The sequence below is a fragment of the Muntiacus reevesi genome, chromosome 13 (assembly GCF_963930625.1).
Source record: "Muntiacus reevesi chromosome 13, mMunRee1.1, whole genome shotgun sequence".
NCBI lineage: Eukaryota > Metazoa > Chordata > Mammalia > Artiodactyla > Cervidae > Muntiacus > Muntiacus reevesi.
Window position 1 is genome coordinate 1,200,518 of NC_089261.1, and position 20,759 is coordinate 1,221,276.

At 62.3% G+C, this 20,759-nt stretch overlaps 2 protein-coding genes across 6 annotated transcripts; one reads left to right on the top strand and one right to left on the bottom strand.

Annotated features, from left to right (window-relative positions):
* Nucleotides 1-384: 384 nt before the first annotated feature.
* On the bottom strand, nucleotides 385-15,523 carry TOP3B (DNA topoisomerase III beta). 5 transcript variants are annotated; one of them, XM_065904425.1, is made up of 18 exons: nucleotides 15,468-15,523; nucleotides 12,619-12,784; nucleotides 11,634-11,765; nucleotides 10,738-10,844; nucleotides 9,938-10,012; nucleotides 8,951-9,147; nucleotides 8,481-8,637; nucleotides 7,725-7,838; nucleotides 6,416-6,506; nucleotides 6,012-6,166; nucleotides 5,805-5,910; nucleotides 5,301-5,447; nucleotides 5,053-5,226; nucleotides 4,108-4,236; nucleotides 3,580-3,729; nucleotides 3,255-3,355; nucleotides 2,620-2,821; nucleotides 385-2,323 (listed from the first exon to the last, which is right to left on the bottom strand). In XM_065904425.1, exons 2-18 carry the CDS (start codon nucleotides 12,686-12,688, stop codon nucleotides 1,845-1,847), a joined length of 2,586 nt encoding a protein of 861 aa, XP_065760497.1. In that variant the 5' UTR covers nucleotides 12,689-12,784; nucleotides 15,468-15,523; the 3' UTR covers nucleotides 385-1,844. The 5 variants fall into 5 exon arrangements, with proteins under 5 accessions (XP_065760497.1, XP_065760498.1, XP_065760499.1 ...); XM_065904426.1 differs by having other exon boundaries at nucleotides 12,619-12,787; XM_065904427.1 differs by lacking the exon at nucleotides 15,468-15,523 and adding an exon at nucleotides 12,859-12,914.
* Nucleotides 15,524-18,375: 2,852 nt separating this feature from the next.
* VPREB1 (V-set pre-B cell surrogate light chain 1) lies at nucleotides 18,376-18,929 on the top strand. Its single transcript, XM_065904556.1, has 2 exons — nucleotides 18,376-18,421; nucleotides 18,505-18,929. The coding sequence occupies exons 1-2, from the start codon at nucleotides 18,376-18,378 to the stop codon at nucleotides 18,927-18,929; spliced, it is 471 nt and encodes a 156-aa protein (XP_065760628.1).
* The last annotated feature ends 1,830 nt before the right edge of the window (nucleotides 18,930-20,759 follow it).

Consider the following 20,759-nt stretch of genomic DNA (forward strand, 5'->3'; position numbering starts at 1 on the left):
CGGCGGCCCACCAGGCTCCCCCGTCCCTGGGATTCTCCAGGCAAGAACACTGGAGTGGGTCGCCATTTCCTTCTCCAATGCATGACAGTGAAAAGTGACAGTGAAGTCGCTCAGTCGTGTCCGACTCTTAGCGACCCCATGGACTACAGCCTACCAGGGTCCTCTGTCCATGGGATTTTCCAGGCAAGAGTACTGGGGGCCGCTTCTCTGCCACCCGAGAGACCAAGGGAAAAAACTGGGGGTCATGCTACACGGCTTGTGGTATAGTACTTCCCGGACCAGGGATCCACCATGTCCCTGGCCATAGAAGTGGGGAGTCCTAACCACTGGACCGCCACGGAATTCCCTGGAAGTATTTTAACACCGAACAGATAAACATTTAGGTCAAAGAAAATGTTTTAATATATAATATGTTCATCTTTATATCAATGCAGTTGTAAAGCATAATATAAACTTTTTTGGAAGAGCCCTCAAAAGCCCCACTGGGGCCCTGCCCACCTGGCCTCCAGGTGGGCACACGGCCTGTGTCTGGCCCAGGAACTAAGATTCACTAACAGGAGTCTGGAGAACTAACACTCGGCCGATTTGGAAGGACAGAGACTGGGAAGGGGGTGGATCTAAGAGGCGGTGGGCATCTGGGCAGAGACGGCAGGGTGGGCTCCCTTCTCCTCAGGTCTTCCTGGATTCTGTAACCCGACCCCAGCCCCAGGTCAGCATGGTGACCCCAGCAAGGCCTGTGGTTAACTGCTTATGACCTGTGACCTTCTACATGTTCCTTAGCTGCCCCATATCCAGTTTCCATATCAGAAGGAGACCAGGAGCTGCCAACCTACCCTCCAAGGGCTGCTGTGAGACCCTGATTCAGTGTTTCTCAAAGTGCACCCAGAACAGCTGTGAACTGAAGTTTGAGGACTGCTGGGTAGGTGAGGGGATCCTGTGACAGCTGTCATCCCACGGGCCTCCCGGGCGGGCCACACGAGACTCCTCGGCACTGATGCCCCCGGAGGCCAGCGCCGGGAGGTGGCGGGGAAGCGAGGCATGCCGCCTGGCCGGGAGCATGCCTCTTCCAGCGGGCACAGGGCCAACCCCACGCCCAGGAGCTGACCGGCCCTGTGGCTGGTGTCAGCTCCTCCCGGCCGTTTCCGCCCACTCAGCTCCAGCCCTGGCTCTACCCTTGGGAAAGGAGCCTCCCGCGTCGCCCGCCCGCGTTCCAGCCTCTCGGGTGAACCCATGACCCGGGCAGCAGTCCCGGCCTGCCCGCGTGCAGGCCTGGGGAGTGTTTCACGGGGCCCGTCAGGGGGAGGCCTGGCAAGGGGAGACGTCCCAAGGTGGGCATGTGCTGGGCTGAGGTGGGCGCCCTCATGGGAAGCGGGCAGGTGGTGCGGCCTGCAGGTGGTGTGGCTCCCTGACCCTGCCGTCTGCCGCCGCCCGCCTCTGTCTGAGGGCACACGCTTGAGAACGGGAAGGGGAACAGGCCTGGGGGGCCAGGGTCACATGCGGGCCCCCCACACGCAGACCCACCCGGTGGGCAGTGGGTGGAGTGCGGGCCCACACCCAGGGAGGAGTCCCCCCAGCCTCGGGCGGCGGGGCGCCCCGGCACCCTGACAGGTGCACACCGCGCCACGGCTCACACTGGGACGCGGCGGGCGCCCCGCACCGGGCCTGCTCCTGGTTCTGTGCAGTGAACCCCTGCAGGACTCGGGCAGGGCGGGCACTCGGGGGGCGTGTGCAGGACGAGGGAGGGGCAAGGGGATGGGCACAGCCCCCCGACAGCAGGCAAGGCTGGGGAGCCGCTGGCTCTGCAGAAGACACCGCATTTAATGATCCCCGTGGCCTGCTGGCCGTCACACGAAGTAGGCTGCCAGGGCTGACATCTTGTCCTTGGGCCGCCGGGGGCCCGGCTTCCCCGCCGGCCTCCGGCCCCGGCCCCGGCCCCGGCCCTGCCTCCGCCCAGGCCCGCGGTGCATGGGGTGGCAGGAAGCTGCGTGCTTCAGCTCCACCAGCTCCTGGAAGACTGGGTCGCAGAAGATGCAGCCCGTATGCTGCGTGCCGTCGCCCGGCAGCGGGGACTTGGCCTTGTTGAAGTCCACGTCCAGCAGGGCGGCCTCACAGGAGGCGCACGTCTCGGCGGACACGCGCACGCGGTGGGCGTTCTCGAAGCAGTGGGCCAGCACGTGGCACCTGTTGCAGGCCACGCGCCACTTGGGGCCGGAGGTGGGGTCGAGCACCAGCACGCCGCTCTCGCACCCCACGCACTGGCCGATGCCCAGCATGCTGAGCGAGTGCTGGCAGCTGGGGTGCGTGCACTCGTTGCAGCCCGTGCCTGCGGGGAGGGCCGTGTGAGGCGCACGCACCCACCCCCACCCCGGGGGCCCCTCCTCTCGCCCCACACACGCTCGCCCTGGGCTCTGCTTCTTCAGGGCTTCCTTAACTCTCACGCCCCCCCAGCGCTGAGGTTTCCAGAAGGGTGTCTGGGCGGCCTCCGGTCAGGTCCACCCCCCGTTGTCTCACTCCCTGGGGCCCAGGTGGGGCTGCCCCCCTGCCCGCGGGGGGCCCCCCAGCACCCTCCCCCCGTGCCCCCAGCCTGCAGTCCAGGGTGGCGCGGGCAGCGGGGCTCACCCTTCTTCATGTCCCGGAAGGGCGGGTGGTTGGAGCAGTAGGGGCACAGCGGGTAGCTCTTGCCCCGCGAGCCCGACGACCACAGCACCAGCTCGAAGTCGTCTAGTGGGCACCGCAGCTCCTTGTAGAGCTTGATGGTGCCGTTCTGGGGCAGCGTGTAGGTCTCGTCGCAGTGCGAGCAGTGCAGGCGGCTCGGCTTGGCCTGGGCAGCGTCGGGGGACAGGGGTCACGGGGCTGCCGGGGCCCCCGGCCCAGCCGCCCACCCTCAGCCTCCCTGGGTCACAGAGCGGGGCGCACGACGCAGAACACGCACGGCGGGCAGTGTGGTGTCGCGGGGGCCGCTCAGGCCAGGGTCTCTGGTCACCGAGTCTCGGGGCTCACTGCTCCACACGCGCACAAAGGCGCTGCTAAAACCCCACGTGCGCATCAGCTCCCGTGACAGCGAAGAACGCGGGGTCAGGAGCGCGTGGACGGCCCACGGGTCAGGGCCCCACGGCTCACGCGCAGCTGGGTCTGAGGGCAGCGCTGGGCATCTGCTGACGAAGCTGCCCGGACCTCGCGGTCACTCCACGTGCAGGCCGCTGGAGCGAGGCCGCGGGGAGGCGAGACTGCGTGTTGTGGACACGCCCTCCTACCTGGATGTACTTCATGAAGCGGTGGCACTTCCCACAGCGGGAGAGGGGCTTGCCCGTGGCCGCCAGGGGCGAGAAGGACACCTCCATCAGCTCATCCATGCCTGCAAGTCAGCAGGACCGGAGTCACAGCCCAGCCCCGGCCACTGCCTCCCCACGGCTGGCGTACTGGGCCAGCTGCAGGGACCACCGCACGTGTCCAAGGGCGCCCCTGACGGTGGGTGTGGGCAGCCCCCTGGAGCCACGGCCTGGGAGCGGGTCTCCCGGAGGGGGATGACGGCCCTAAGCCGGGTTTCCCCGCCAAGGGGCAGGGAAGGGGCACACTCACCCGCGATGGAGTCCACGAAGTAGTGGAACTTCCTCTTGAAGACATCCAGGGTGTGGCCCAGGACCTGGCGGAAGTCGGCTCTGCCCTGGGCGATCAGGTTCAGCTGCTTCTCCACGGCGCTGCGGATGGTGGGCAGCACCAGCTCGGCGTCTGCAGGCGGGCGGGGGCGCTGTGAGCCCTCACGCCGCGTGCAGGGGTAGGGCTCCCACCTGTGGTCTCCCAAGAGCCCTACGATGGGGACCAGGGCACCCCGTGACAGGATGGTGTCACCGGACGGGCTGCCTGGCTGAGGTCTGTGCCGTCTCTCACGGCCCCTGGGGGACCCCTCAGGGCAGATACACGGCCCAGCACCAAGGACTCCAGGGCCGGCCAGGAGCCAGTCTGCAGGAATCCAGGCCCCCGCTCTCAGACCCAACAATTCCAGGAGGCCATCAGCCCGGCCAGAGTGGGCCCGGTGGTGGGGGCGTGGCCTGGAATGGGAGGCGTGGCCGGGGCGGGCCTGCGGCGGGGGGCGGGGCTGGGGCTCACCGATCTTGTAGTAGCCATGCACCAGGACGATGCCGAGATTGGTGGGCTTGAGCCGGCGCCCGCTCTCCACGACCACGTAGTTGCGCTGGCAGATGTTGTTGATGTGGACAGGGATGCTGGCGTCCGTCCCTGGGCACAGCATGGATTCGGCTCTCCCTCCGCCCGCCCTGCGAAGCCGGCTTCTCAGCTCCCCCCTCCCCCTCCCCCGCGCCACTCGCAGGCCCACCCTAGACTGGACTATCCCCCAACGCGGAGGCTCCTGGTGGCTCAGAGGCGAAGGAGCTCGGCCGCCCGCCCCTCGCGTCTGCTGAATGGGAGCTCCAGCTTCTCCCCGCCTCGCCCCACGGCACACGCTCATTCCAGAAACAGGGCGCAGACGCACGCGCAGAGCGCCGCAGCCAAGTGGTCCCTTAGCAGCTGGCAGACCGCCGGCGGCCTGGCCTGGGGGCCCCTCCTGATTGGCCCTGGGGATGCTTCCAGTTGCGGAGCGGCCTGGCCGTCCCATGGCCGTCCAGAGCCTGTCAGCCTCTAGGGGCCTGGTCCACCAGAGCCAAGCCCAGGGAAAGGCAGGGTCCCTCGTGGGGCATGGGGCTGGCTCCAGGGGTGTGAGGACTCACGTCACAGCCCTGGGCCTGGGGTCTGGGGTCTGGGCAAGACCTCTCACCCGCACAGCGGCGGCCACACAAGCTCCTGAGCACACCGCCCCAAGTGGCGCTTCCGGCCCCAGGGAGCAGGGTTGTGGGGCCTTGGCCTTTCTGTTGTCCGCGGACTCGACCTATGCCCTCCCTGCCGGTGAACCAGGGGCCCCCTCGGCCAACGCTCAGCCCCGGAGATGAGCTGGTGCCAAGGACGCATCTCTAGGCTCAAGGCCAGGTCCGGGGGTGGAGGCTGCAGCCAGGGCCCCCAGCTGCCCTGCCCCGCTTGGTGGGCCCCGGCGGGACGCACCGATGCCGTGCTTCTCCATGAGGGTGATGAGCTCGGCCTCCGTCAGGTAGTCCGGCGGGCTGGTCTGCTTCTCCAGCAGCTTGACCTCGGCCACGGCCAGGGTGTCGCCCTTCTGGCAGGTGGGCAGGCTCTCCTCCAGGGGCACGCTCTGCCAGGGCATGATCTCCGTGAAGCCTGCAGAGACACCGGCCCTCAGGACACACGCCGCGCGTCCGCGGAGGGGGGAGCCGCCCGCCTGCCGCCCCTACCTGGGGAGATGACGGTTTTGCCCGTGCAGGTGAAGCGCTCGGGCCCAATCCGGAAGGAGACGCTGCTCTGCAGGTACTTGCAGTCGTGGCTGACGGTGGCGATGAAGTGCCTGGTGATGTACTCATAGAGGCGCCAGGCCTCGCCCCCTGCCACGGGCGTGGACACTCAGTGCCAGGCTCCAGCTCCTGCTGCGGCACCGGGGCCCCTGCTCCCAGCCCGCGGGGATGGGGGACTCCAGGCCCCCCATGGTTGAGCCTGTCACACTGCCCCGCCTGGCCTTCTGCCCCAGGGCCTCCCAAGTGCCTGCCCCAGCGCCTGCCCCCATGTCACTCCTGTCCCGGCCTAGCGATGGAGCACAGCTTTCAGATGCCCCACGCTGCCACGGGCCTTGACCCCCTCCAGATACTGGGTCACCAGCGTGCCTCACCCTGCCGTCCTGTGAAGCTCGATGCATGCGTGCATGCGTGTGTGCCAGAGAGCGTGACGTATGGGGAGCCCCGTACCTAACTCGGCCTCCGTGGCAGCCTTCATGGGGGTGATGGGGGGATGGTCACCAGCGTCATGGCCTTTCCGTGGGCGGTTGATGCCTGCTGCTAAGAGCCGCTTCACCTGCGGGGAGCCAGGGTGGAGCGGGCGTGAGCTAGGCGCGGTCCCTGGCCCTTGCAGGGAACGCCACCGCTGCCCTGGCTCAGCGCTCGGGCCCAGCTCACCGTGTCAGCCCAGTAGGGGTGGTTGGCCTGCTGCCGCAGAGGCCCCTTCAGGTCGAAGCTCTCGGGGTAGTGGGTGGTCTCGGTGCGCGGGTAGCTGATGTAGCCCTGCGTGTAGAGCCGCTCAGCGGTCTGCATGGCGTGCTGCGGGCCCATTCCTGCCAGAGACGCAGGCTCAGCGCCAAGACGCCGGGTGCCCCAGGCTGGGCGCTCAGGCTCCTGGGAGGCCAGTGCCCTTGTCTGCAGGCCAAGGCCGAGCTCCCTCAGCAGGGCGGGCGCGGGCGACCGGCGCAGCCCTCGAGACACGGCCAGCCCCTTGCCTGGTGGCAGCCACCCCCTCCTATCAGCCAGGGGGCCTGTGCTTCCAGGTCACGAGGCCCTGAGAGAGGAACAGCGCCCGCACTTACCCAGGGCAGAGCTGGCCACACGCAGCATCTCCACGGTGTTCAGGGCCAGTGGCCGCTGCTTGGCCTTCTCCTTCCTGCTCGTGGCCTCCACCTGGGGACGGGCCGGGGTCAGGGCGGGTGCGCGAGGAGCCGCTGAGGGTCTGACTCTCGTCTGCCCTCCGGGCTTCTTTAGCGCCCTTTACAGCGGCCCCACGACTCGAATGAATGTTTGTTCAGGCCCAAGACGGGAAAATCGAGAGAGAGTTCTAGAAGACTCTTTTTCAGGGGAGCAGCTCTGGAGGAGAGGAGTCAGGAACAGCGGCTGCACACGGGGGCCCGACGGGAGCCAGCATCCCTGTCCGCAGGGAAGGCGGGGGCCCCGGGGTGCGGGGGGTCCCGGGGTGCGGGGGGCCCCGGGGTGCGGGGGCCCTGAGATGCGGGCCCCTCACGGTGCCCCCAAGCGTCGCTACGCCTTCTGATTCGTCAGGAAAAGCGGGAAGCCGGAACTTTCTCTGTGAAATCTCCTAACTTCTAACTGTGGGTCGCCGTGAGGAACTTCAGTAAACAGCTCCCACTCACAGAAAAGCGAGGTAAGCAACCAGCTCAGCCTCTAGGCTGAACGGCTATTGAAGAGGTGACCGTCCTGTCTACGGCAGAAGCAATCTAGGCTTCTCAACCGCCACACTCACCCCTGCCAACCCCATGTGAACCCAGCCAGGGCCACACCCCGAGCTCTGGACAGACAGACACAGCAGTGGAGGCTGGGGTCACGGCGGGGAGGCCGGGACGTGGTGGCCATCACGAGCAGAAGCGTGGCGCAGCTTTAGAAGTAGCTCTGGCGCCTGAATCGACTGCACGGGGTGAGAGGGACCCAAGGAGGCACGACTGCAAGGCGCAGCCGCCACGGCCGTGGACCCGCCCGTCAGTCCCACGGGGCCAGCCCCTGCCCCATGGCATCAACCTCTTCCTACCAGCCACGCGCCATGCTTCCAATTCCTAAGACCCTGAGTGATAAACGTGGCCGGTGAGGCCAGGAGAGCTGATGGCCTGGAGCGGCCGTGCTGACTGTGGGCCCTGGGCGGGCTCTCGACGGGCACAGGGGCCTCTGGCTGGATGTGCTGAGGACAGACGTCGAGCAAGGGGGCACCCACACCAGCCAGAGCAGGCAGCTGTGAGGTGGCCGCGGCCTGGGGGAGGGGACGGGCAGGATCGCGGTGGGGGCGTGTGTGGAAGTAACTACTCCTCTCTCTAAAAGGTGTGTTTTCCAGAAAGACAGAGGGAGACCTGCGCCCTGGCCAGCAGAGGCCTCCGAGGCCCCACAGCAGCCCACCTGGGCCTCCTTCTCGAGCTTGGTCATGTTCAGGAACATCTGTGCGATCTCCCGGTCGAACACGCGCACCCGGTCCCAGTCTAGGAGGAGGGAGCGGTCCTTATCGACGTCCACCTTCAGGAGGGGGACAGAAAGAGAGTCAGGGAGAGACAGTACCCAGGTGAGCCTCCGCCCGCGGGGAGTCCAGACAGGCGGAGCTGGTCCTTGCCCGGGCCTGGCTGGAAGGGCTCATGGCCGGGCCTGTTCAGGGCCGCAGCCCAGTGTGTGGGTGGAGGCCCAGCCCCTCCTGGAGCACAAGCTGCTCTGACAGAGGCCTCGCTGGGGTGAGGGAGACACTCTCAGGGCAGGAGCCCAGTGCCAAGGCTGAGCTGTCCTCAGGGACGTTGCAGCCACCCCCAGAGCCCGTGCGGCCCTCGGCTCGGCCCCACCGGGGACCCCAGCCCCGTGTGGACTGCAGCAGCTCCATGTTATACTCAGAGTCCTACGAGAGCCTTCCATCTTTCCTACTTGGAAAACGTGTTCTAAGACTTTTTAGAAGCTGGAAGGCCAGTGGCCCATGGCCCTCAATCCAGTCCTTGGACCTGACCAGCCCGGCCGCGGACCTGACCCTGGGCTGGACGGCCCTCTCCTGTGCCCACGGTGGGACAGCGGTCCACGTCCCTGCCCTGGGCCTGGGTACCATGATGATGGTGGAGGCGCTCAGCCGCCACACCCAAGCCCAGCAAGTCCCGGTGTGAACGGGAAAAGGCCGCGGACCTTGGCCTGCAGCACCCAGTAGGTCTCCGGTTTGAAGGACTGGATCTTGTCATGCCGCTCCACACAGAACCCCAGCGTGGGGGTCTGGCACGGCCCGAAGGAGATGAGCGAGCTGTCCAGGTTGCCGTATTTCCCCTGGAAGTACTTAGTCTGGAACCTGTGAAGGGGGTCGGAGAGACAAGGACACGCCGGTCAGGTCGGTGTGCCAGGGGCAGGTAGGCGGGGCGGGAGGAAGGCAGGCGGGGCAGGCAGGCGGGGCGGGAGGAAGCCCTGCGCTCTGCTCCGAAGCAGGCGGAGGGCAGCGGCTCTGAGCTCCCCGCAGGCCCCACGCCTCCCCCCGGGGCCCGCCCACTCTCACTGCCGTGGGGGCCCGTGGTCTGCGTCAGCAAGAGACAGCTGTCTCAGGGACCGAGAAGGCGGGCAGTCTCCTGTCGCTGGTCGGGCCTGGCGGGACGGGGTGGGGGGGGCACCTCGTGAAGGCGCAGCCGATGCGGAGATCCAGCTCCTGCCGCGCGTCCACCGAGAGCGCCTCGTTGTGGTCGGGCTCGCCCAGGCGGGCCATGGCAGCGCAGATGTCCGTGTCCGTGATGGAGCTGAAGCGGGCCCGGAACACCGTCTGCTCACCACCGTGGGCCTGGTTCATGACGGGCAGCACCGCATCCAGCACCTGAGGGGGCCCGGTGGTGACGCCCACAGCTTGCCCGGGCGCCCGCCCCTCCCGCTCCCGCCGGCCACCGCCCTCCCCTCCGCAGCCTTGGTCTCCGCGGGCCTCGGCCACCGCACTCCCTTCCCTTCCGTGCGCACACCCTTCTCTCCCTACAGCGGCTCCCACCCTCAACCAGGAGACTACCGCCAGGGACACAAGAGATCCCGGCCACTAAGTCTGCCTTCTTGAGGAGAGTATGGGGAGGGGGGCGGCATCTGGGAGACCCTCCAGCAATGGGAGGAAAGATAGCGATGGGAAAAGAAGGCAGGGCAACAGACAGGTAGGAGCACGAGCTCTGGACAACGCCCCGGCAGGCTTGGGGGTCCCGGAGCCCAGAGTCACTAACAGTCATGCAGGCCGAGGCAGGGGTGGGTGGGTGAGACCGGGAGAGGGCCCCGGGCGACAGCGGGGTGTCACAGCCCGAGGGCCTCCTGCGATTGCAGCCCTGGGAGCGGCAGAGACGGGGCGGGCACCGTGATGGAGCAGAGCTGGCAGGGGTGAGAGGAGTCGACAGGGCGCCCGGCTGCAGGGCTGAGGTCCCGGCGTAGGGCCAGGAGGGCCCAACGCTCAGAAGCCACGCTCTCCTCCCGGCAGCCCTGTGCCGGAGAAATCCTGCCCCAGCACTTCCTCACAAGCTGCCCGCCAGATGACGGGACGCTCCTGGCCTAGGCAGAGCCGGCCGGCCGCGTGGACCTCCACCCCTCTGGGCCCTGGCCCCCAGTGTGGCGGCCCGCGGACCCCCAGCCCTCACCTCGAAGCAGATATTCTCGCCCTCCTTGTCGCAGTCCAGCCACAGCACGATGCAGTCACAGCCCCTGCCCTCCACCTGCGCACAGACACGCGTGTGCACTGCCGGCCGCCCCACCACCGCCCACGCAGAGCGTGCGCCCCGAGCCCCCCCAGGCCCCCCTCGGGAGCCCTGGGGCCAGGGCAGGAGTCACCGGTGGCTCAGCCTCTCAGCAAAGAATGTAGTTCAGAACTGCCAGTTTTTAGACCAAAAACATAATAAATGGCATGAGATCTTAATCCCCAAAACTGCATCAAAAAAAAGAGATTGAACTGAAATGACTAAACGTTAACGGCAGTTGTCCTAGATGCTGAGATTACAGATAAATTTTTTTCTTCCTCCTTACTTGTATTTTCTAACTTTTAGCATGGGTTTGCATTATTTTTACTGTTCTTAAAGTTTTCTGTTTTTACTTTTACTCCTGGGTGCACCAGGACCTCGCTGCAGTGAGGGGGCTACTCTCCTGTCACGGTGCAGTAGGAAGCCCCGGCGCTGGGGCACTGGCTCAGCACTCGGGGCACACAGGCTTACTTATATCGCGGCAAGTGGGATCTCCCTGGACCAGGGGCTGAACCCGCGTGCCCTGCACTAGCAGCAGATTCTTAACCACCAGACTCCCAGGGAAGTCCCCGTGTTTACATTTGTTTTAGAACCCACCACCACCAAACCATTTTAAAGCAGGAGGCTGGTCCGGGGCTGAGTGACCGGGGCGCCCAGGCAGGCCGTGAAGGGGAAGCGTGGGCCCCAGGGAGCCCGGGACGCACCTGCAGGAACTTCACCATGTTCAGCTTGGGGTTGGCCTCCTTCTTCTCCGTCGGGGCCTGGCTGAACAGCTCGGCGGGGTCCACCTTGTCCCACTTGTTGTACTTTCCTGTGACACATGCCAGGACGTGAGGACCACACGTCACAGCTATGGGGCCCGGGACCCTGGACGGGGAGGCTCAGGGCAGGGCCTCCTTCGCTCAGGAGCTAGCCAGCTCTGGGCGGGCCTGTGGCGGGGGCACCACTCCTGGAGGGCTGATTGTCCAGGCAAAAGGCATGCCGCTCACCCTGTGTCCTCCTCGGCCAGCGCCTGCACCCTCTCCCCGCCCAGTGCTTGGCCAGCCCTGACAAGCGCTCAGCAGATCCCAGGGGACCTCAGTATCCTCAGGCCCCCTGTCCCGTGCATTGCCCCCCACTTCTCTACTTGAGGCTCGGGGTGCAGGGGGCCTGGACAATCCTGGGAGGCGACGGCTCTGTCCTCAGACCTTTCACACAAAAGGAGCAGAGAAGCAGCTAGGCCCAGAGTTCCAGTCGGACCCACAGCAACCGCGGCCCTGGAGCCAGTCCACGGGGTCACTGGCGCTGGCCTTTCGCTGCCAGCCGCCAAGTGACCGCAGACAACGGGCACCCTCGGCAGGCAGTGGCCCACTCCAGAACACCCGCACGGGCCAGGCTCCCACTCAGGTGCGCGCTACTGCCTCCATGCTGCCCAGGAAGGTGACCAAGGGCCACTGCTGTGGCGAGGACTGCAGGGCAGCCCCCACAGCCTGCTAGCCTCGGACTCACCACTTCTGGACAAACCTCTCTGCCCCGAGCCCACCCCAGGCTCCCTCTGGGCCGCAGGCAGCACGGGGCAGGGCTCCTCGGTGGAATGGGGGTGGGCGGGGGCGGGGCTCACCCAGGAAGTCCAGGGTCATCACGTGGCCACAGACGGACGTCATCTTGAAGCGGACTGGCTGGCCCGCGAAGGTCCCGGGGTACTCGTACACCGAGCACGTCCCGTTCAGCCCTTTGCGCGAGGACATGCTGCCTGCGGAGAGGCGGGAGGCCCTGACGCAGCTTCCCAGGGGCCGGGCCTCCCCACAGTGCTCAGAGACCGCCCAAGGGCTGTTTGCATTTCTGTGCTCACTCCTGAATTTGATTCTTGCCTCTTTCAGACACTCCTCAGAAATGCCCCGGAGACGCCCTCACTGTCGACCCCAAGGTGACATCCTGACAACCCACGGAGGGTTCCTCTGCTGGTCTCTCTCTCGGCCTCTGGGGACCAGGCACGTCTGAGTCTCCCTTCCCCTCCAGACCACAACTTCTCAGCCTGCTGCTCCAGGGTCTCCTCTCCCCTTAGCTGCTAGACCAAGGGGAGGTCAAGGCAGACGCCTGCCATCTCTGAGTCCCCAGCACCCAAGGACCCGGGCCAGGGTGGGCAAGGGCAGTGTCATCGCTTCCCGGTGCCCTGGGGCTGCGGCTCAGCCTCGTGTCGCTCCCGAGTGGCATGAGGGGTGTGCGTGTAGCTGGGCATCCGTGGGGCACTGGTGTGGACGCCCGGGCATGGCCTTGGCACCCAGGCTGGGGCAGGGGGCCTTCCAGTGGACTTCCTGCCCACGTTAGCAGGGTGGGCTTCTGCCGTTCAAGAGCAGTCCCCCTGCCTGCACACGGCTCCTAGTTGCGCCCGGGAGAGACCCGGCTCACGCCGAGTGCGGAGGTAACCGCACCCCATAGGGACAAAGTGACTGAGGGGCCGAGGGCTTCACCCACGCCCGCCGTTCCCAAACAGACTCGACTCCAGGGGCCTGGGGCTGCTTCGGAAGAAGGCAGGCCTGACTGGCGGGGCAGGAAGGCCCATGCTCCCACACCAAAGCTGCCAGACGCCGGAGCTGCCCTCCTACCTCGAGAGAGGATCTTGGCGATGGACTGGGCCAAGGACGGCTTCTCGGCCACCATGAGCACGGTCTTCATCGTGCCTCGGGCTGCCGGCGCCCCGCCTCACCCTGCTCTCAGGAAACGGCTCAGACACCGCGCTGAGGCAGCGTCACGCTGCTGCCACGCCGCCAACTACTGAGACAAAAGACACACAAAGAACAGCGGGGTTTCCGGCACAACCTGTCACTCTGAACGATCAAACGTACCTGAGGCAGAAACAGAAACTCGGGGAGACCCGACGGCCTCTCACAGACAACGGCCAGAGCAGCGGAACCAGCTGCAGATGAGGGTCTCCTGTGAGAGAAGCGGAGGTGGCCCCACGGCCCCAGGTGGATTTTGGCCCCAAGTCTGCACCAGGAAGCCTGGGGGGGGCGCCTCTGAGCCTGGCCCCTGCCAGTGGAGCGGTCTTTTACCCCCGGGGCCAAGAGCGGCACCTCCAACGTGGCTGAACTTCAGGGTGCCCTGCGCGCCTTACCCAGGGCCAGGAGCCACATCCTCCTGACACCAGACCAGCCAGCCAGGGGATCTAGCCCCCAGTAGAGCTTGCTTGGCCCTTCCCAACAGGCTACGACCGAACCCCCTCCTGCCCTGCCCCACCTCTGCAGGCCAGGCTCGAGCCAGTTAAGTAGAACACCGTGGTCTAAAGCAGGAATTACACAGCCCCGAGGATTTCCCACCTTGGTAACTGAATCAAACATCGAGGCAGTCAGGGAAAGGAGCCTTTCTAAGCTCCTCCTTTGCAGGCGGTGCTATGGCTGTAAACACCACTTCGTTGAATCTTTAATGAGCAATTCTACAAGGCCTGCTTCCCTGGCAGCTCAGCTGGTAAAGAATCTGCCCGCAATGCGGGAGACCTGGGTTCAATCCCTGGGTTGGGAAGATCCCCTGGAGAGGGAAAAGGCTACCCACTCCAGTATTCTGGCCTGGAGAATTCTATAGACTGTCTAGTCCCTGGGGTCTCAAAGAGTTGGACACGACAGAGTGACTTTCACTTTTCACTACAAGACCTTCGTTGGAACTCTTTAAACTACGAGTAGACTGAGGTTGCACTCATCTCACACGCTAGGAAAGTAACGCTCAAAATTCTCCAAGCCAGGCTTCAGCAATATGTGAACCGTGAACTTCCATATGTTCAAGCTGGATTTAGAAAAGGCAGAGGAACAAGAGATAAAATTGCCAACACCCGCTGGATCATTGAAAAAGCAAGCGAGTTCTAGAAAAACACCTACTTCTGCTTTATTGACTATGCCAAAGCCTTTGACTATGTGGATCACAATAAACTGTGGAAAATTTTGAAACAGATGGGAATACCAGACCATCTGACCTGCCTCTTGAGAAACCTGTATGCAGGTCAGGAAGCAACAGTTAGAACTGGACATGGAACAACAGACTGGTTCCAAATAGGAAAAGGAGTATGTCAAGGCTGTATATTGTCACCCTGCTTATTTAACTTATATGCAGAGTACATCATGAGAAACGCTGGGCTGGAGGAAGCACAAGCTGGAATCAAGATTGCAGGGAGAAATATCAATAAACTCAGATATGCAGATGACACCACCCTATGGCAGAAAGTGAACTAAATAGCCTCTTGATGAAAGTGAAAGAGGAGAGTGAAAACGTTGGCTTAAAGCTCAACATTCAGAAAACTAAGATCAGGGTATCTGGTACCATCACTCCATGGGAAACAGATGGGGAAACAGTGGAAACACTGGCTGACTTTATTTTTTTGGGCTCCAAAATCACTGCAGATGGTGACTGCAGCCATGAAATTAAAAGATGCTTACTCCTTGGAAGGGAAGTTATGACTAACCTACACAGCATATTAAAAAGCAGAGAAGTTCCTTTGCCAACAAAGGTCTGTCTAGTCAAGGCTATGGTTTTCCCAGTGGTCATGTATGGATGTGAGAGTTAGAGTATAAAGAAAGCTGAGCACCGAAGATTTGATGCTTTTGAACTGTGGTGTTGGAGAAGACTCTTGAGAGTACCTTGGACTGAAAGGATATCCAACCAGTCCATCCTAAAGGGGATCAGTCCTGAGTGTTCATTGGAAGGACCGATGCTGGAGCTGAAACTTAATACTTTGGCCACCTGATGCGAAGAGCTGACTCATTTGAAAAGACTCTGATGGTGACAAAGATTGAAGGCAGGAGGAGAAGGGGACGACAGAGGAGGAGATGGTTGGATGGCATCGTCGACTCAATGGAGATGAGTTTGAGTAAACTTCGGGAGTTGGTGATGGATAGGGAGGCCTGGCATGCGGCAGTCCATGGGGTCGCGAAGAGTCAGACACGACTGAGCAACTGAACAGAACTGATCTGAACTGAGACTGAGGTTCAGAATAGCTGAGACTTGTGTCAGACCTTTGCCAAGGCTCTCGGGACCCCCGGCTCGCTGACCACCAAGCCCGCGCTGGGCTGACTCCTCACGTCCCCTTCTCGAGCAATAGCGAAGCCAGACGAGGCCGCCGGGAGAAAGCAGCGCTCAGGATTCCAGCGAATCTGCTCCGACAAGTGCCTTTCGCCTCCTCTGCCCTCCCATACACCCCGGGCGCCCTCCGGACTGGACCAGGCCGGGCCGGGCCGGGCCGGGGGCGGAGCCTGGAACCCAACCCCGCCCGACGCCGCCTCAGTCCCCACCCGCGACGCAGACCCAGCTCGGTGCAGAGGGGTCCCGGTCCCAGAGCCCCCTCCTTCTGGACGCTCCCCGAAACCGCCCGCCCGGGAGGAGGAGTCGAGACTGTTGAGCCGGCCCGGTACCGGTGCGCAGCCATGGGGCTGGACCCGCGCCTCAAACCGCACAGAGCCCTGCCGCTCACCTACTTCCAGCCTCCCGCTCCTGGAGGCCTGCCGCCATCTGCTTCCGGGTCAGTCGCCATCTGCTTCCGGGTCCGTGCCCGGACAGCGTTCCACGCCCCCCTCTCCCAGCCCTCCGGCGCTGCACGCTCGCACTTGTGGGTTCTGAACCTCGAGAGTTCCGGGGCGGATCCTCCAGTCGGCCCTAGCACGCGGGGTCACAGGGGGTCCCCCCCAAATACCTTCCATCTCATTCTTCCCCCGCCGCGGGGAGGCAATAATGACAATTACCTACAAGGAGGAAATCTGGATGATAAGCATGAAGACGTATCTACTACTAATAAACTAAAAACTACCGATGCGTGTATAGCAGGCTTCTTTGAATGCTATAAACATTGTGGAATGCGTGGATGAGCTAATGTAAAACCTATCTGGAAAATAAAAATAACCTTTTGTGTTAGAGTAATGGGTTTATGGGAGATTTAAAATAATTTTCGTGGCTTTATTTTGATATCTTTCATTAAGGAGAATGTTTAAAATTTATTTATTTTTGGTTGCGATTTCTTTGCGGTGCAGGGGCTTTCCCTAGTTGCCGGGGGTGGAGGGCGCCCCTCACTGCCTCGCACAGGCTTCTCCTTGCAGTGGCCTCCTGCTGCAGGGCAGCCTCTAGGCCTTCAGTAGCTGCAGCACAGTAGCTGCCCTGAAGGAGGAAACAGAACAGGCTCCATCTTGAAAGCAGGACTCCGTCCTGGGCCGGACTGTGGACTTGGAGCTATATGCCCAGTGTCTATGGAAACGACATACCACTGGAAAACCAGGCCCCCGGAAGGAAGAGCCCCAGGGCTCTCCATGCCTAAAAGAATACCCTAATTATCTGTATAACCGAATAGTATCATACATTCTGTTATGCTTATTTGGGTATGACCACAGGCCTATTGATAATTGTCCACTGTTAACTACCTAGGCTTAAGGCATATGATCACAGGTTAACTTTGATTGTATCTTTCTTTTTCCTTTATTCAGACTAGTTTTAGGAAACCTTATACACTCAGGGTATATAAGGTTTTCACAAACACTGGTCGGGGTCCTTGGCTAAGAGGAGACTCTGCCTTGGGCCCGCCGGTGTAATAAACTGCACTCCACTATCTGCATTGTCCTTCTGAGTGAGTTTGTTTCCCAGAACAACGCGTGGCCACAACAGCCCCAGGGCATGTGGAACCTTCACACACCAGGGACTGAACCCTTGTCTCCTATATTGGCAGGCGAGTTCCTAACCACTGGACCACCAAGGAAGTCCTACAATCTGATTCTGACCCTGGCTACGTGGAGTTTAGGGTGACTTGCACAAATTAAGGACGCGACCCCCCAAAAAAAACCATCCCTCATTTCAGACACCAGCTACAAACTCAGCTATCCCCAGGCAACCTATATTTCTGACCAAATGGCCTGGGAGGCTCCCCTGAACCTCGGTGGCTGCCGGGCCAGCCGGAAGATTTCAGCGAGCAACACGACGCGTTCCTTTAGGCTAAGAAATAAAGACACAGGACAGATGGGGTCGAGAGGATCGCTGCAGTCAACGATGATTCTTTATTTCTCTAAGCTTCATTTATATTTAAACCAAGAAGGAGGCATCCCAAAGAAAATTCTTCCCCATGTACATCATCTTTAAGATAACAATCACCAGAACTCTCACTAAGCACCAGAGCACAGGAATGGCATCTTGATTTATCTTAGGGGTAATCGTAAAAAGGCTATCTGTCTGCGTCTTGTGTGCATTCAAGGCTTACTAGTGTTCTGTTAGGATTTAACTTTGGATAGTAAATTCCAGAGGGGTGGCGGGACAGAGAGCTATGTCCTTGAACAGACCCTTGATAATCAATCAAGGCAGCTCCCAGAGTCAGCTCTTTCAAGCCGCTCCCCGCAGGTGGCCACTGGGATTACATTCCTCAGGACAGTTGCGGGGACCGCTAGCTCTGTGATGGACTCGGTCTCCAGCCCCCCTCCCCGTCCTGGGAGCTCAGCTCAAAGTTCACATCGTCCCATCGCTGGGTGGGGCTTTCCTCATGGCCAGCATCCTTCACGAATCACCCATTAGTATAAACTCAGCGCCCCCCCCTGAATAACAAGCGCTGGATTTAGAGGCTGCCTCCCAGGAACCAGGGACAAGGAGTAGCTGTTTCTCTCCTATACACACCGTGGTCCACGCACAGCATCTCATTTATGAACCCAAGGACCCAGGGGCAGGAGTGGACCCCCAGGACCACAAAGCTCACAGATGCCTCCTCCCCCGCTCCCTGGGGAGACCCCCGTGAGGACGAGGGGCAAAGGCCTGGGACAGAGCTGGAGTGGCTAAGGCTACCTCTGCCCCTCCTGAAAGCCCGTCCAGTTGCTTCCTGTTCAGGAGCTGCTAGTCACTCCAGGTTCACTCCAGCGGGACAGCGGCTGGGTCTGGAGGGGGCGGGGCATGATAGGGGCATGGGAGGGGATGGAGCGGACCCTCACCCAGGGCCCCTACACCTTCTGCAGCCCCCAGCAGGTGTTGCCCACCATGAGGACCTGTCCTCTCTTCCCGGCTCACCACACACACAAGTGCGCACAAGAAGCTGTGGCGCTCAGCTTCCTTTGGGGGATGCGGAGTCGCCCCCTCAGGGACTCCATCCTGGCCTCCTGGGCACTGGTCTGTGAGCCTCATGCAGGTGCTTCCTCCATCAACGCTTCCCCTGGGTTAAGGCAGGAGCCACAAGGGCCAGCACGTGGCCGCTCCCCCGACCGCCATCACAAACCCAGGGAAGTTTGGGATGGCCACCGGGAGCCAGGCGTGCCAAGGCTCCACCTCTGGGAGGTGGGGAGGAGGGCAGGGGGTCTGGCCCTGCCCCGCGAGGACTCAGGGGCTCTGCGCACACTGGAGGCAGACCTCTGCTCCGCCGCACGATGTCCTGGGTCCTCGTCCTGCTGGGACTCCTGGTCCACTGCACAGGTGAGAAGCCCCGGAGCGCGCGGCTCCCGGCCCCTTCCCACGCCCTGCTCTGCCCCGGTGCCCACCCGCCTCTGTGTGCCCAGGCTGCAGCCCTCAGCCTGTGCTGAGTCAGCCACCTTCCATGGCCTCGTTCCTGGGAGAGACCGTCCGGCTGGCCTGCATTCTGCGCGGCGACCACGACATCAGCCTTTACAGCATCTACTGGTACCAGCAGAGGCCCGGCCACGCCCCGAGATTCCTGCTGAGATATTTCTCCCACTCGGAGGAGAGGCTGGGCCCCCATGTGCCCCCTCGCTTCTCTGGCTCCAAAGACCTGGCCAAGAACACGGGGTATTTGAGCATCGCTGGGCTGCAGGCCGAGGACGAGGCTGTCTATATCTGTGCTGTGGGGGTCCTGGGCATGGGGCGGAGGCGGGAGATGCAGAGAGAGGAGAGGGAAGAACGGGAGCTAGCCACTCCGGGCTCCCAGGGTCCCGGGGCCCCCCAGGACATGCTCCCCTTGCACTAAAGGCCGAAGGGCTGCATCCCCACGGGGTGGGGGTGTGGGCGAGGAGGCTGGGTCAGTGGGCTGCCCAGGGCCAGAAGACGCTCCTGTGAACCCCCTTGGAGGGTGGATTTGGGGATTAAAGGTGCTTGTGTCTTGGGAGGTTGTTCTGCCGAGTGGTCTGAATTGGTTCGGAGGAGGCCCGGGATGCTTTGTGAACCATCAGAATGAGTGGAATGCACCTGAGAACCAGCTAGGGTGAAGGTCCCAGGAGACTGGCTGGCCATGGTCTGCTTGGCCAGAGCCCGTGGGCTTGTGGGTCTTCCGGGGCAGGTGGCTGATATGGCCCCTTGGGGGTGCCCCTGCCAAGGACAGGACACGCTGTTGTCACCTGATTGTGCACGGGGTAAGCAGCTTAGAAAACACATTTGCTGGCCCTCCGGGGAGGAGAGCGGTGCCCAGGGGTGTGTGTGGACGCGGTCCCTTGCTGGGCCCGATGGTTCTGTGCCATGGGGGCTGGCCCGTGCCCTCTAGGGGGTCCAGCAGCATCCCTGGCCTCCACCGCCCAAACAGCCTCCCGCCCGTGGTTATGACGACCACAGACGTCCCCAGGCATCACCGAAGGTCCCCAAGGAGGCAAAATCGCCCCAACAGAGACACCCTGGGCCAGGTGAGAGGAAGTGTTCTCCGTAAATGGCACAGATAGGAACTAGTTTTGGTTTTCCAGGCCATATAATCTTTGTGGCAACTACTTAATTCTATCCTGAGAGCTCAGAAGCAGCCACAGACCCTCTGTGAACGCACGGGCGTGATTGCTTCCTGTGAAACTTGGTTTACAGAAGCAAGACAGGGCCGGGCTGGTTGTGGCGCTTGGGCCGTGCTCTGCTGACCCTGCTCTGGAGAAACACTTGTTCCCGCCTCCAGGTTCCAGCCAGACCACACTCGGTGGGGTGAGCAAGGCCGCCTGAGGCCACTTGTGCCTGTGGACTCCAGGGTACCAGCCCCTCAGGACCCGGAAACCCCGTGGGCAGGGGTGTGGCCTTGCCAATGGGCTTGCTGGGCGAAGAGAAAACAGTGGGTTCCTGCTTCTCTGGCCCACATCTGCACCCCGAGCCCCGAGGGGCGGGGTCCACGTGTGCGCTGCAGGGGGGGACCCTGTGCAGCCACGTCCACACAGGTGGACACGTCTCCCATTCAGAGAGGTGCCAGGTGAACCGCCTCCCCTGTGACTCCAAACTGGGCTGAGAAAGTCCACTGCTCAAGACTGAAAAGACCCTCAGGGGCAACCCCTCCGTGTGTGTGTGTGTGTGTAGGTGTGTGTGTGTTTAGGTGTGTGTGTGTGTATGTGTGAGTATGTGTCTGTGTATCTCTCTGTGTATGTGTGTGTATGTGTGTATGTATGTGTATATGTGTGTGTAGGTGTGTGTGTGTTTAGGTGTGTGTGTGTGTGTGTGTGTGTGTGTGTCCTGAGTCTCCTGTACAACCGTTTATCTCAGCTCAGGCCGGTTCCCAGCCCCCTCTGGGCTTCTGCTGTCTGAAATGCACTGAGTTCTTCCCGCATCAGACCTTTGCCCCTGGGTGCTTTGCTTCCTGCATCAGACCTTTGAACTGTGGTGTTGGAGAAGACTCTTGAGAGTCCCTTTGACTACAAAGAGATCCAACCAGTCCATCCTAAAGGAAATCAGCCCTGAATATTCATTGGAAGGACTGATGCTGAAGCTGAAGCTCCAATACTTTGGCCACCTGATGCCAAGACTCAACTCATTTGAAAAGACCTTGATGCTGGGAAAGATTGAAGGTGGGAGGAGAAGGGGACAACAGAGGATGAGATGGCTGGATGGCATCACTGACTAG